This window comes from Sinocyclocheilus rhinocerous, unplaced genomic scaffold (assembly GCF_001515625.1).
Source record: "Sinocyclocheilus rhinocerous isolate Xijiao unplaced genomic scaffold, SAMN03320098_v1.1 scaffold271, whole genome shotgun sequence".
Lineage (NCBI taxonomy): Eukaryota > Metazoa > Chordata > Actinopteri > Cypriniformes > Cyprinidae > Sinocyclocheilus > Sinocyclocheilus rhinocerous.
The window spans coordinates 822,886-834,271 of record NW_015657574.1 but is presented as its reverse complement, the minus strand read 5'-3'; the positions used below and the strand labels follow the sequence as shown (position 1 = coordinate 834,271).

At 37.7% G+C, this 11,386-nt stretch overlaps 1 protein-coding gene across 2 annotated transcripts; it reads left to right on the top strand.

Annotated features, from left to right (window-relative positions):
* The first annotated feature begins 2,777 nt into the window (after positions 1–2,777).
* On the top strand, positions 2,778–10,652 carry gpr176 (G protein-coupled receptor 176). 2 transcript variants are annotated; one of them, XM_016529383.1, is made up of 4 exons: positions 2,778–3,287; positions 7,574–7,627; positions 7,759–8,011; positions 9,100–10,652. In XM_016529383.1, the coding sequence occupies exons 1-4, from the start codon at positions 3,053–3,055 to the stop codon at positions 10,250–10,252; spliced, it is 1,695 nt and encodes a 564-aa protein (XP_016384869.1). In that variant the 5' UTR covers positions 2,778–3,052; the 3' UTR covers positions 10,253–10,652. The 2 variants fall into 2 exon arrangements, with proteins under 2 accessions (XP_016384869.1, XP_016384870.1); XM_016529384.1 differs by lacking the exon at positions 7,574–7,627.
* Positions 10,653–11,386: the final 734 nt, after the last annotated feature.

The following is an 11,386-nucleotide window of genomic DNA, read 5'->3' as shown; positions in this document are numbered from 1 at the left end:
CTCCTCACACGACCAGACCTTCTGAACCTGTTCCAGGCTCTGGAAATGACACTTTGAGACATCTCCACTGCGTCTGCAACTTCACGCTGAGTCATGCCTCCTTGCAGCATCTCAATGGCCCTGTTGAGGTCAGAATCCTGCAATCTCACTAAATGTGGCATTTTCTATGCTTTCTGACCTCAAGTGAAGCTTTCAGAGCCTTAAATGATGAGCAGTTCCCAATTACAGACACCTGTGACAGGTCAATTAGTACCTAATGACAAGCAATCATGTCTGAAGACCATCAAAGCCATTAAGGATGACATTTCATTAATGACAACATTGACTAATAACAGACTTGCATGTTATGCATGAATTGTGAAAGAAACACATTTTGGTTTTAGGACAACTTTGATGAAAGGTTTTGATCCACTTCAAATGTTGAGTGTAGTTCACTCATAAATGAAAGTTGTCATCATTTACTCTCTCAAGATGATTTTCAAGAATGTTTTTTTTTTTCATTTTTCATACAATGAAAGGCAAAATGTTTTACAAAATATCTGCTTTTGTATTCCAGAGAAGAAATAAAGTCACATGGGTTTGGAACAATATGATGGTGAGTACATTATTACAAAATTAAAATTTTTGAGCTAACTGTCCCTTTAAGTTTGTTGCAGCATGGCTGCCATTATATCACACTGCACAAATTCATGACAGCGAATCTCAATGGATGAATGCAGATGATTTTTTTTTTTTTAAACATGAAAATGATTGAGATCGTCTCTGTGCAGAGCTCCAGTGGTACTTATTGCAAATCTTTTAGAGAGCACTGTGATAAGGACACACTCCAGTGGGCAATGTCGTTTAACCCGGACTATTTAAGAGGAGAAGCTCTTAAGAGTTCTTGCATGTTGATTAACTGGAAAATATTATTTTTATATTTACAGAAGAGCTGTTACTAGCTGTCAATCTGCAGTGCATGGCATTCCTATGAATTGATGGTTGTGCTCTTGTGTGAGGAATCGCATAATAATTCAAAAATGTATTTGAATATAAATAGTCCAAAGGTGAATAAAATAATGGTAATAACATAGAAATGTCTTCACAGTTTTGCAGAAACAGATGTTTTTGTTTTTTTTTGGAACCAAACATGTTAAATACATGTAAAGAATGTTTTCTAGCCAATAACCGAGATAAAAACAGAGAATTACTGATGTGGATGGCAGTATGAGCTCTACAACAGAATCTACAACAAAACGGTATTATGGTAATGAAAAGATAAGGTTTGGTTATTAGCTGTGTCATTATTTTCTATAGGACCTGTAGCATTGTATGTATGCTTCAGAGCTTTTTCACTCTATTCATGAACTTCTTATATTTTAGTATTATGTAGTCAATGGACAATGTCAGAATTTATTAGCATGTGGCAAGTCCCTTTATGTCTGAATAGAAGATGCTATCTAGTGCCAGAATATTATAGTATCCTTTAATTACAATCACTGTCAAGGGAAATAAAATGTAAAGTATATTAAATCAGATTTGATTTATATTGACATGTAATTTGGAAGTGAAATGGTCATAAAAAATAGATAGGATCAAGAAAAATGCTTTCTAAACTACAAAATGTTTTACTACAATCTACCGCAGATATATATCGTACTGGATTGACTTTTTGTTTAAATGTTTTAATTCAGATGAGTGATTTTTAAATAGTTTATGGCCTTTTTGCTGCAAAATCACAATGCTGGAGCAGCATGTGGATCACTTTTTTTATTAGATGTAGAATTCACATATAGTTTTGAATTAGGTGAAACCGAAAAACACTTCTAGAAAACACCACACATTTGTGAAATTTGACTTTTGACTCTAAGCCTTTTAGTTACTGAAATATTGTTTAACCCTTCTGACAACATCCTTGCGTGACAACTAGCCCCAGTCTCATTTCATGCAGGCTTTAGAGATTCCTCATGGGTTGTCTAAAAATCCCCCAAGGACCACTAGCCTTCCTATTATAGAAACAAGCAAACAAAAGCAACACGTAGACAAATTCAGTGCAGTGTGAGGTTTGCACACTCAGTAGATACACTGCAAGGAATAGTTTAATCTGTGAATTCGGTACATGCTGGCGTTTTGCTCACAATGAATTATTTACTTAACAATAATGAAAACTGATAAAATAAAATTTTTGTTCCGAGGATACTGTTAATACCTTAACAGGCCTTGCTTTGTTCGCATGCAGTGCGTGTCTGGAGCAGTATCTGGCCAAATACAGGCTCAGTCCAAACCTTTAGTTCCAATTCTCACGCGCCTCTCCAAGACGCCGTAACAGACGGATACGGTGACGTTTTATTGTAAGCGCCCACCGTTCATTTGAAGAAATAAAGCGCTATTGTCACTCGCAATGAAGCCTGTTCGCTAAAGCCCAAAATCGTATTTTGACACTTGGATCTGGCTATGATCATTCATAACGATCTCATACGGGTATGTTGGTCATTTATCTGGCATATTCTCTATAGGTTTATCGTACACCGTTAAGGCATTATTATTCGCATACATTTGCATATTTTAGTAACCCAATGCACGCGTCGCGAAGCATTGTATATAACCACTATTATGTCATATTATGTTCGTCTATTTACATGGCTAATGAAATTAAATTGAGTGGTGAGGCGAGCGTGAACGTCGCCGTCACTGTCGTATTGCTCCATCAATGACATTATAGGCTATGCGATCTGTGCTGTGAAAACAAAATTATGCCTTTTTATATCCGAAACATTCCTTTAAATATCGCGATTCTGAAAAGGCAGTTGGTTAGCGACAAGATAATAACGTAATGCAAATTTAACTAAATCTGCAATATGCAGTCCTGTCTGGGACATGTTATTGTCGTGAAAGATCTCCGTCCAGCGTTTTTCCAAAATGTTTTACGTTTTGGATGATTTTGATGAACTGGAGTAAACTCGCGTGTTAATCATGATGGACACAACATCATAACGCTCGAGCTCTGTTCACCAGTAAACGTGCGCACGGCGAGACCTGAAGCCGAAGAATTATAGCGGCGCCTTAGATATGAATGATGATGGAGGCTGATAACGCGGAGAGCTGGTTTCCTCTGTCAGAAAACGGAACCACAAGTTTAAACGCGTCGAACCTGGGTTTCCTAAATGCGTCGTCTCCGGTGAGTCTGTGGGGTGATGCTCAGGATAAAGAGGTGGCACAACTGGAGGAGATCCTGCAGGCGCAGGAAAGAGCCTACAAAGATTTCACTACCACCATTCAAGTTTTCATCCTCATCGGCTCCCTTTTGAGTAAGTAGACAAACACGGGAATTTAAAATGTTTGGCTGTTCATCAGCAAATGTGTGGAGTCTGCACTGGCTTCATCTCTAAATATATTTTAATAAAACAATCACATATAACTGGTTAATTGATATGATAAACGGCATTATCCAGTTTGAGCCTATTATGGCTAATTGCACTGTGCGTGTAAATGGATAACCACTCTAAGGTTACAGTTGGGGCACAAATTATATTTGGAATGTGAACATTTAACAAACATGATCATAGGCTATATTTTCCGTGATAAATTACATTTTACATTGTATGTTAATATCAAGTGAGAGATGCGAAATTGTAAACGAAGGCTGTTTATTATCGAGCATTCACACAATGATGACACACAGGTGTTGTAATTAGTCATGCTAGCAAATCTTTTCTTTTCACAATCTGTAAGCCCTGATGTTAAAATTATTGAAAAACAACTAAAGTTGCCAAGGTGACACTTGAGTCATTTTTTTATTTAAATATTCCAAACAAAATCAAGTGTGTGTTTTGTGTGTGTGTGTTAATACCTCCAAATACACAATTTAGGGAATACCCATAAGCCTTTGTTTAAATAATTTATGTAGGCATGGGAACTTATAGGAAGAATTAAATAGTCCTACTTCTTAAGGTTTTATCTCTTTGCAGTATTGCTAATGTTGAAATAGCTGTTTGTGTGATTAGCTTTCTTTTTCATAACCTGTTGACTTCTCTGCATGCACATGAAGGTGCATATCAGAAGTGCAGTTTTATGTTCACTTCTTTTGTGAATGTGTTTATTAAATTATTGGCCTCGGCTCAGTGATTGTGTCCTTTGTATAATCTATTATATGGTTTTAAATTAGTAGAAACAACATTTTAATCACAAGTTGCTTGCAACTAGTTAACTTGAGCAATTTACTAAAAAATCTTTTAGTTAGCAGACAGCTGTCCATACTTTAGAGTTTTACATCACAATTCAGCTGGAGAGCTTATGCTGAGATTCAAATCATTTTGATTATTTATTTATTTTATTTATCCTTTATTTTTCCAGGAAGGTCCCATTGAGATAAAATAAATCCCTTCTTCCAGGGAGTCCTGGCCAAGATGACCGTACAAAAATTTCACACAAAATGTCACAAACATACACCTCACAAGACAAAATTATATAGAACCAAAGCAAAAACAATAATCATAAATGAGTAAATTAATTAAAACAACAACATGATTCATTTGCTAAACACTGCACTAAATTTTTAAAAATATTCAAAGAAGGAATTGTTTCTAATGGAGTTACAGTTTGAAATTCATTCCACAACCACACTACGTAGGCATAAAAGGCAAGCTATGTAATTTGGAAGCATGCCCAACAATGCCTTTACAGTATACACTAACATATGTGATTTCCTTCTTTGATATAAAGAGGACCAACCTACTTTATTATACAGCAAACAATGATGAGTACGTGAGCAAGCATTTGTTATAAATCGCAATGCAGCATGATAAACACTATCCAGCCTTTTCAATAAATATGTAGAAGCATGCATGTAAATAACATCTCCATAATCCAGAATGGGTAAAAATGTACTCTGTATAATTTGCTTTCTAGCTCCAAAGGAAATCTTTTTTTTTTTTGCCGAAATAGAAACCCCAATCTTGGTTTAAGTCTTTTCACCAAGTAATCAATATGTACATCAGATGACAATTATTTTGCTGTCATTGACACTTTGTGCAAACAGCTTTTTTTTTTTTTTTTTCTAAAAACAAAACAAACTGTATTAGAGAACAGCGCTATTTAAATGATTTGCCATTCCAGAGACATTTCCAAGAAAATGTGTTAAGATGATTGTGTGAATTCTTACACATTGCAGCAAAATGATTATCACATCTATAAGCCAATGATCATGCGACAAACAGAAACTTAGAAATGAGATGTTTTTACTGGGTTCATTCATGCTTGGACCAATACAAACGGAGTAAGGTTTCCTCAGTCAGTGCAATGTCACATACCAGGTTTCTAGGAGGCTTTTTACTACACGACAGCCTCTCACTCTGACAATGATACCTTGAACAAAAAGACTGACTTTTGTTTACACAGATTACATATAGGTGCTGTAGAATGCTATTGATAATCCTATCTTCTTTAATGCAGTGTATTCTGTACCAATAGAAATGATGCAATATTTGGAGAAAGGGGAAATAGACTATTCAGAGCTTTCTCGCAGTAAATGAGATTTTAGCATTGTTTATAGTATAATGTTCTTTTGTTCTGCTTGTTTTTTCTGAACTACGTCAGAGGGAGGCAATTTTGTCAGACTCAAAACAAATGAGCCATCACATGACTAATTAGCCTGCAGAGCGCTTAGTAAATGATCGTAATCTGATGATTTGTTTCTGCACTGGATTAGGGCTCAAGTTTCAGAAAAGTTGGGAATTTCAGACATTCATTGTGGTTATGGAAAGTCATTGTGGCAATGGGTAAGTCATTATTGCACTCGAGTTTTATCCTTGGAGTTAATTTAGCAGACTGCTTGGCTCATGCACTCCAAATGAAAAGATACAGTTGTTTTTCTGATTGCCAGTACTCCAGTATCTGTTTGCTGCTTATGCATCCAATGCATAAATATTGAATAATTCTCAGTCAAAGACTGGACATATCATTCAAAATGGAAAATTCTGTTATCATTTACTCACCCTCATGATCATCCAGATTTGTATGAGTTTCTTTTTTTATGCGGAGAACAGTATTTTGAAATAAAATCAGTTTTTGTCTATATACCATGAAAGTCGATGGGCACCAGAACAATATTGGACCCCATTGACCTTCATTGTATGGACAGAAAAGCTCTAAGACATCTTTCAAAATATCTTCATTTGTTTCAACAGAAGAAAGATAGTTATACAGCTATGGAGCAACATGAAGGTGAGTAAATGATGACAGAATATTCATTTTTGGGTGAACTATCCCTTTAAAGACACAGCATGCTTTGATAATCTTCTGTTCTGACAATTTTCTTTACTTTTGAGTGATTTTTCCATCATTAACATTAATCAGACATGATAATTACAGCTAAGTTAGCCAACAGCCAACATCTGTTCTCATACTTCAGAATTCTCAAACATATTAGAAAGAGTTGAGAAACCACTAACCACTAACCTCTGTGAAGTCTAAAAACCACTGTTAGCCACGGGCGTACCAGAGACTTCTGGGAACAAATGGACAATTGTCCGGCACTGTCAGTGTGCACTCAATGTCACCAGGGTAATAACACAGAGGCAGCTGCAGATGGATTCCACCGCGCTTTGCCCGTTACACCTGCATGGTAATGGGAAAAGATGAAAGTCACAGTCTTTGCGCAAAAGATGCACCTTCCGACAGTGTGTCATGCGTAATAAGGGGTCTGGCTAGAGAGCACCTGTCACCCAAGTGCTCTGTTCACATCAACATCCAAGAAGAGAATCACCTCAGGCTCCATTCAAATTCAAGGCGTGTGAATTTCATCATGTCTGTGCATAATCTCTTCCAAGTAAATGAATCTTGCGTAGTTTTCCACTTGAAGTGCCATGCTTCATTTCCATTTAGCCCCGAGTGAAACTTTTTTACATGCTCTCCCTGATTGTTTTAAATGCTCATCTATGGTATGAAGAAATGAAGCCTACTATGGAAATGCTTTGGAAATGCTTATCAGCTACAGCTGTGTTGTCATGAGTCATGCCCAGGAATATTCTGGGTTCAGTAAAAGTTAAGCTCAATGGACAGCATTTGACTTTCAAATAGTCCCTCATGGACTATGGAAGTAAATAGGACCAGATTTAGAGTATTTAAAAGCAGAAATGTGAAGCTTATAACTATATTAAAGCACTTTCTTGGGTTAAAACTTGTATTATATCACCTGTAAAGCTAAATCGTCATTTTTACAGGAATTTTAGGATTTTAGCTGGTAAATTGTATGTAGTTTTATACAAAACAGTGATACTTTAACACAAAAATCATGTTAACACATTTTGGCTACTATTGCAACGAGTACTTTAATGTTTTACAGATTGGACCCATTCGCTTCCATTGTACTGTAAGTGCATTACTATAACCCAAATTTTTGCTTTTTCAGAGAAGAGGAAATTTACTTTACCCAACAAGTGTCCACCTCATGTGAACATCTCAATATTAGAAACACTTGGTTTTTATGTGCCTGTGCATGCTAAGCTTTTGCTTCTTCCTAAAATCTTAATACCCTGCACTGTGAGGCTTGTTTGTCCTTCACAGCAGCATAATAATGCCGTCCTGTTGCTTACAGGAACCACAAAGGGAACAAGGCTTTTCCCCCTTCAAATTAGCGTGCAACCTTCAGGTACCTCATTGCCATGGGAACTGCTGTAGACAATAAGATGAAGGCTGCTCATGTCCCACTCACATTCAGTTGTGTCCTTGGATACTGACCTAGGCTTGTAACCCTTAACCTTTTCATCTCTTCGTCCCCAGGCAATACTGCAGTGTTGTGGTGCACTTGCTACACCAATGTCTTCAAGTCTGTCACCAATCTCTTCATCAAGAACCTAGCGTGTTCTGGCATTTGTGCTGGGTTGGTGTGTGTGCCCTTTGACATAGCCTTGAGTGCCAGTCCCCTATGCTGCCTATGGGTCCATACGCTTCTGCTGTGCAAAACCATCAAGTTCCTACACAGGCTTTTCTGCTCTGCCACTGTGCTCAGCTTCGCTGTCATCGCCCTGGATAGGTGAGCGGATATCCATACTAATTCACTCATCTTTTGCTAACAACTAAAGTGTAATTGCTTTAGATTTGAGGTCACTAAGGGTCTCAACCAAACAATAATTAAAACAATTGATTAAGATAATAATATGGTGAATGATCGCTTGAGAAAATCTGAAAACACTTACAGTTGTACTCAACCCATGGGCACCAGCTGTTTCACAGACTAGTGCTTCCATAGCAACCTACTCCGCCAGACCCTTTATCAGTTCATTGAATAATTTATTTTGCTTAGCACAGAAGCCTTTCTTGAGACCAACATTTTTTCACTTCGGAAAAAAACATACATGCAACATGCAGACACAAATCACATAATAAAACATACTGATTTTATGTATTTTCCTTTTGTGCCTTTCCTGGGATTTTCATTATGAATCTATCTAATCAATCAATCTATTTATGTCTTTTTGTGCACACATTAAGCAGTTTAACTGTGCTATAAACAATTTAGTCCTCTAAACAGTATCAAGGTTATGTAACTGATTTAACTAGGGCTTATTCAGAACCAATTCTATTTAAACAAAAAACATTTAACACAATTAGTGTTATCAGATTTGAATGAATCTAAACCAAGCAACTTAGTATAGTCCAATCTCTAAGCAAAACTGGATCTTTAATTGAATCAAAACTCTTCAGCATGATCAGTGTAGTAATACCGATTCCCAAACCGATTGACTCTTATGAGTTGCTTCTTTTTAGTCAGTATCATTCAGTGCAACTTGTATAATCCGATCTCTAGCTAAATGACACTTATGGACTAGTTCTTTTAAATGAATCAAACTTATTTGCATGACTAGTGTATTCCAACTGATTCCCAAACAAATGACTCTTATGAGTTGATTCATTATAGTGAATCAAAACCATTCAGCACAACTAGTCCAGTCCAGTCCCTAAACAAATGTTATTAGCCAACAGAAACCTGCTTGGTTTGAAAATGACTGTGCTTTGTTCTATTTTGACAATAGGCAATGGACTTTTCTTGCCTTTGAAATTTTACCAAAATTTTGCTAAATGTACCTTAACAGTGGTGCCTTCCTTTTATTTCACTTCCAGGTACTACTCAGCACTGTATCCACTGGAGAGAAAGATATCAGATGCCAAATCCAGAGACCTGGTCATCTACATCTGGGTGCATGCTGTGGTGGCCAGCGCCCCTGTGTTCGCTGTAAGCAACGTGACGGATGTCTACGCCACCTCTTCGTGTTCTGACGGCCAATCACTTGGACATCTGGTTTACATGATCACATACAGCGTCACCACACTCATTTTACCACTAGCAGTGGTGTTTCTATCCATGGCACTAATCCGCCGCGCACTAAGCACCAGCCAGAAGAAGAAAGTGATCATCGCGGCGCTGCGCACCCCACAGAACAGCATTTCCATCCCGTATGTTTCTCAGCGTGAGGCTGAACTTCACGCCACTCTGTTGTCCATCGTTCTAGTCTTCGCGGTGTGCAGCACACCCTACGCTGCTCTGGTCATATACCGTTCAGTGCTGGGGGCCGCAAAAGCCTCATCTTGGTTACAGCTGACTGCCGTGTGGCTGCCGAAGGTCTCTCTCCTCACCAACCCGCTGTTTTTCCTCACAGTAAACCGTTCTGTGCGGCGCTGCCTTCTTGATATGCTAGCACGCCTTCATCGCCGCTATAGCCGAAGGAACATGGTCAGCGTTGGGGGTCTGGCTGAAGTAGGGCCACTAGGAGGCGAGACTGTGGTTCGCTCTGGTAGTCAACTCCTGGAGATGTTCAATATCGGCCAACAACAGATCTTCAGACCAAACGAGGACGAAGAAGATGAGAATGAAATTTCCTCTGTGGCCTCCGCCAACTTTCAACCCAAAGATGGAGGACAGGTTGGAAATGGAGGGGCGGCAAGAGAGCTGCATCAGCCGCAGTCAGGGGACGCGGTAAAAGAAGAGGGCTTAGTGTTACCAAAACATTCCCCTATTCAGTCATGTGCCTACTCCTCTTCACAGGTCGCTCCTGCGACTCCCACGGACCCAGAGGATGTAACACAGTTTGGTTTTGGGCCATTTGAGCTGCCACCACAATGGCTGCCTGAAACCAGGAACAGTAAGAAAAGGCTCCTTCCTCCGTTGGGTAACACACCAGAGGAGCTGATCCAGACCAAGCAGCCCAGAGTTCGGCCTGAGAGACGCATCAGTAGAAACAATAAAGTTAGTACCTTCCCTAATGTGGATCCATGAAACAGTGCAGTGGACCAAATCATAAAAAGCCAAGAAGAAAGACTGTTTGAGTTTTATATCTAAAGTTATTTTGAGATGATTTTCTATGTGAGTGCAGATCAATGAATGACATGGAGAGTATACGTTTACAGTAGGAAGTAAGAGGAATTTACATGCTCTCTTGCTGTCTGTTTGGATGATTTAATAGACATCCCTTTGTCTATATGTACTGACAGAACAGGAAATTGATCTTTCACAGGAAATTCAAGAAACAAACGTAAGGTAGGCATGGATTGTATGACATTTGTTTTGTTGGAATGGTCAATAAAATTAATCACAATAATTTTTATGTAGATACATCCATGCTGTGTTGAATCTGACTGATGTGTCCTGCTTAACTTCTTGAAATATCACCCCACTGTCCACATGTTATTTAGCACTATAATCTATTTCAGATCACTTGAACAGCTAGTTTGAAACGAATGCATTGCTCTCAAAATTAAAATATTACAGATTATAAATTGACTTTAATGTTCACTACCATTCATAATTTTTTTCTTCATGTTTTTGAAAGAAGTCTCTTATGCTCTCCAAGTCTGCATTTATTTGATCAAAAATACAGTAAAAACTAATATTGTGAAATAAGATAAATCACACAATACTTCAGAAATTATTATAGTATGCTGATTTGGCATTTTTAACATTTATTATTATTGTCAAAAAATTTTTTTTTTTTTTTTGATGAATAGAAAGTTCAAAAGAACAGCATTCATTTCAAATAGATTTTTTTGTTGTTGTAACATGCAAGTTTTTGCTGTCACTTTTGATCAATTTAATGCATGCTTGAATAAAAAACAAACAAGCAAAAACACATTTTACTAACCCCAAACATTTAAATGGTAGTGTAAGAGTTCAGTCAATACTTAAACTACAATGTAAAGTAGATGTGAGAACATCTTAATCAGTTTCACGATGCAACTAACATGCTGCCATGACCACATACACTGGTGTACAGGGTATGAATTTGTGCTTCATTTTAATGCAGAAAATGTGCCAAAACCAATGTGGGTTTATGTGCACATAACACTCAATAATACTGTTGGAATTTCTCAGGAAAAGATGGTCCATTATTGACAAAAAATGAGGGGAAAACAT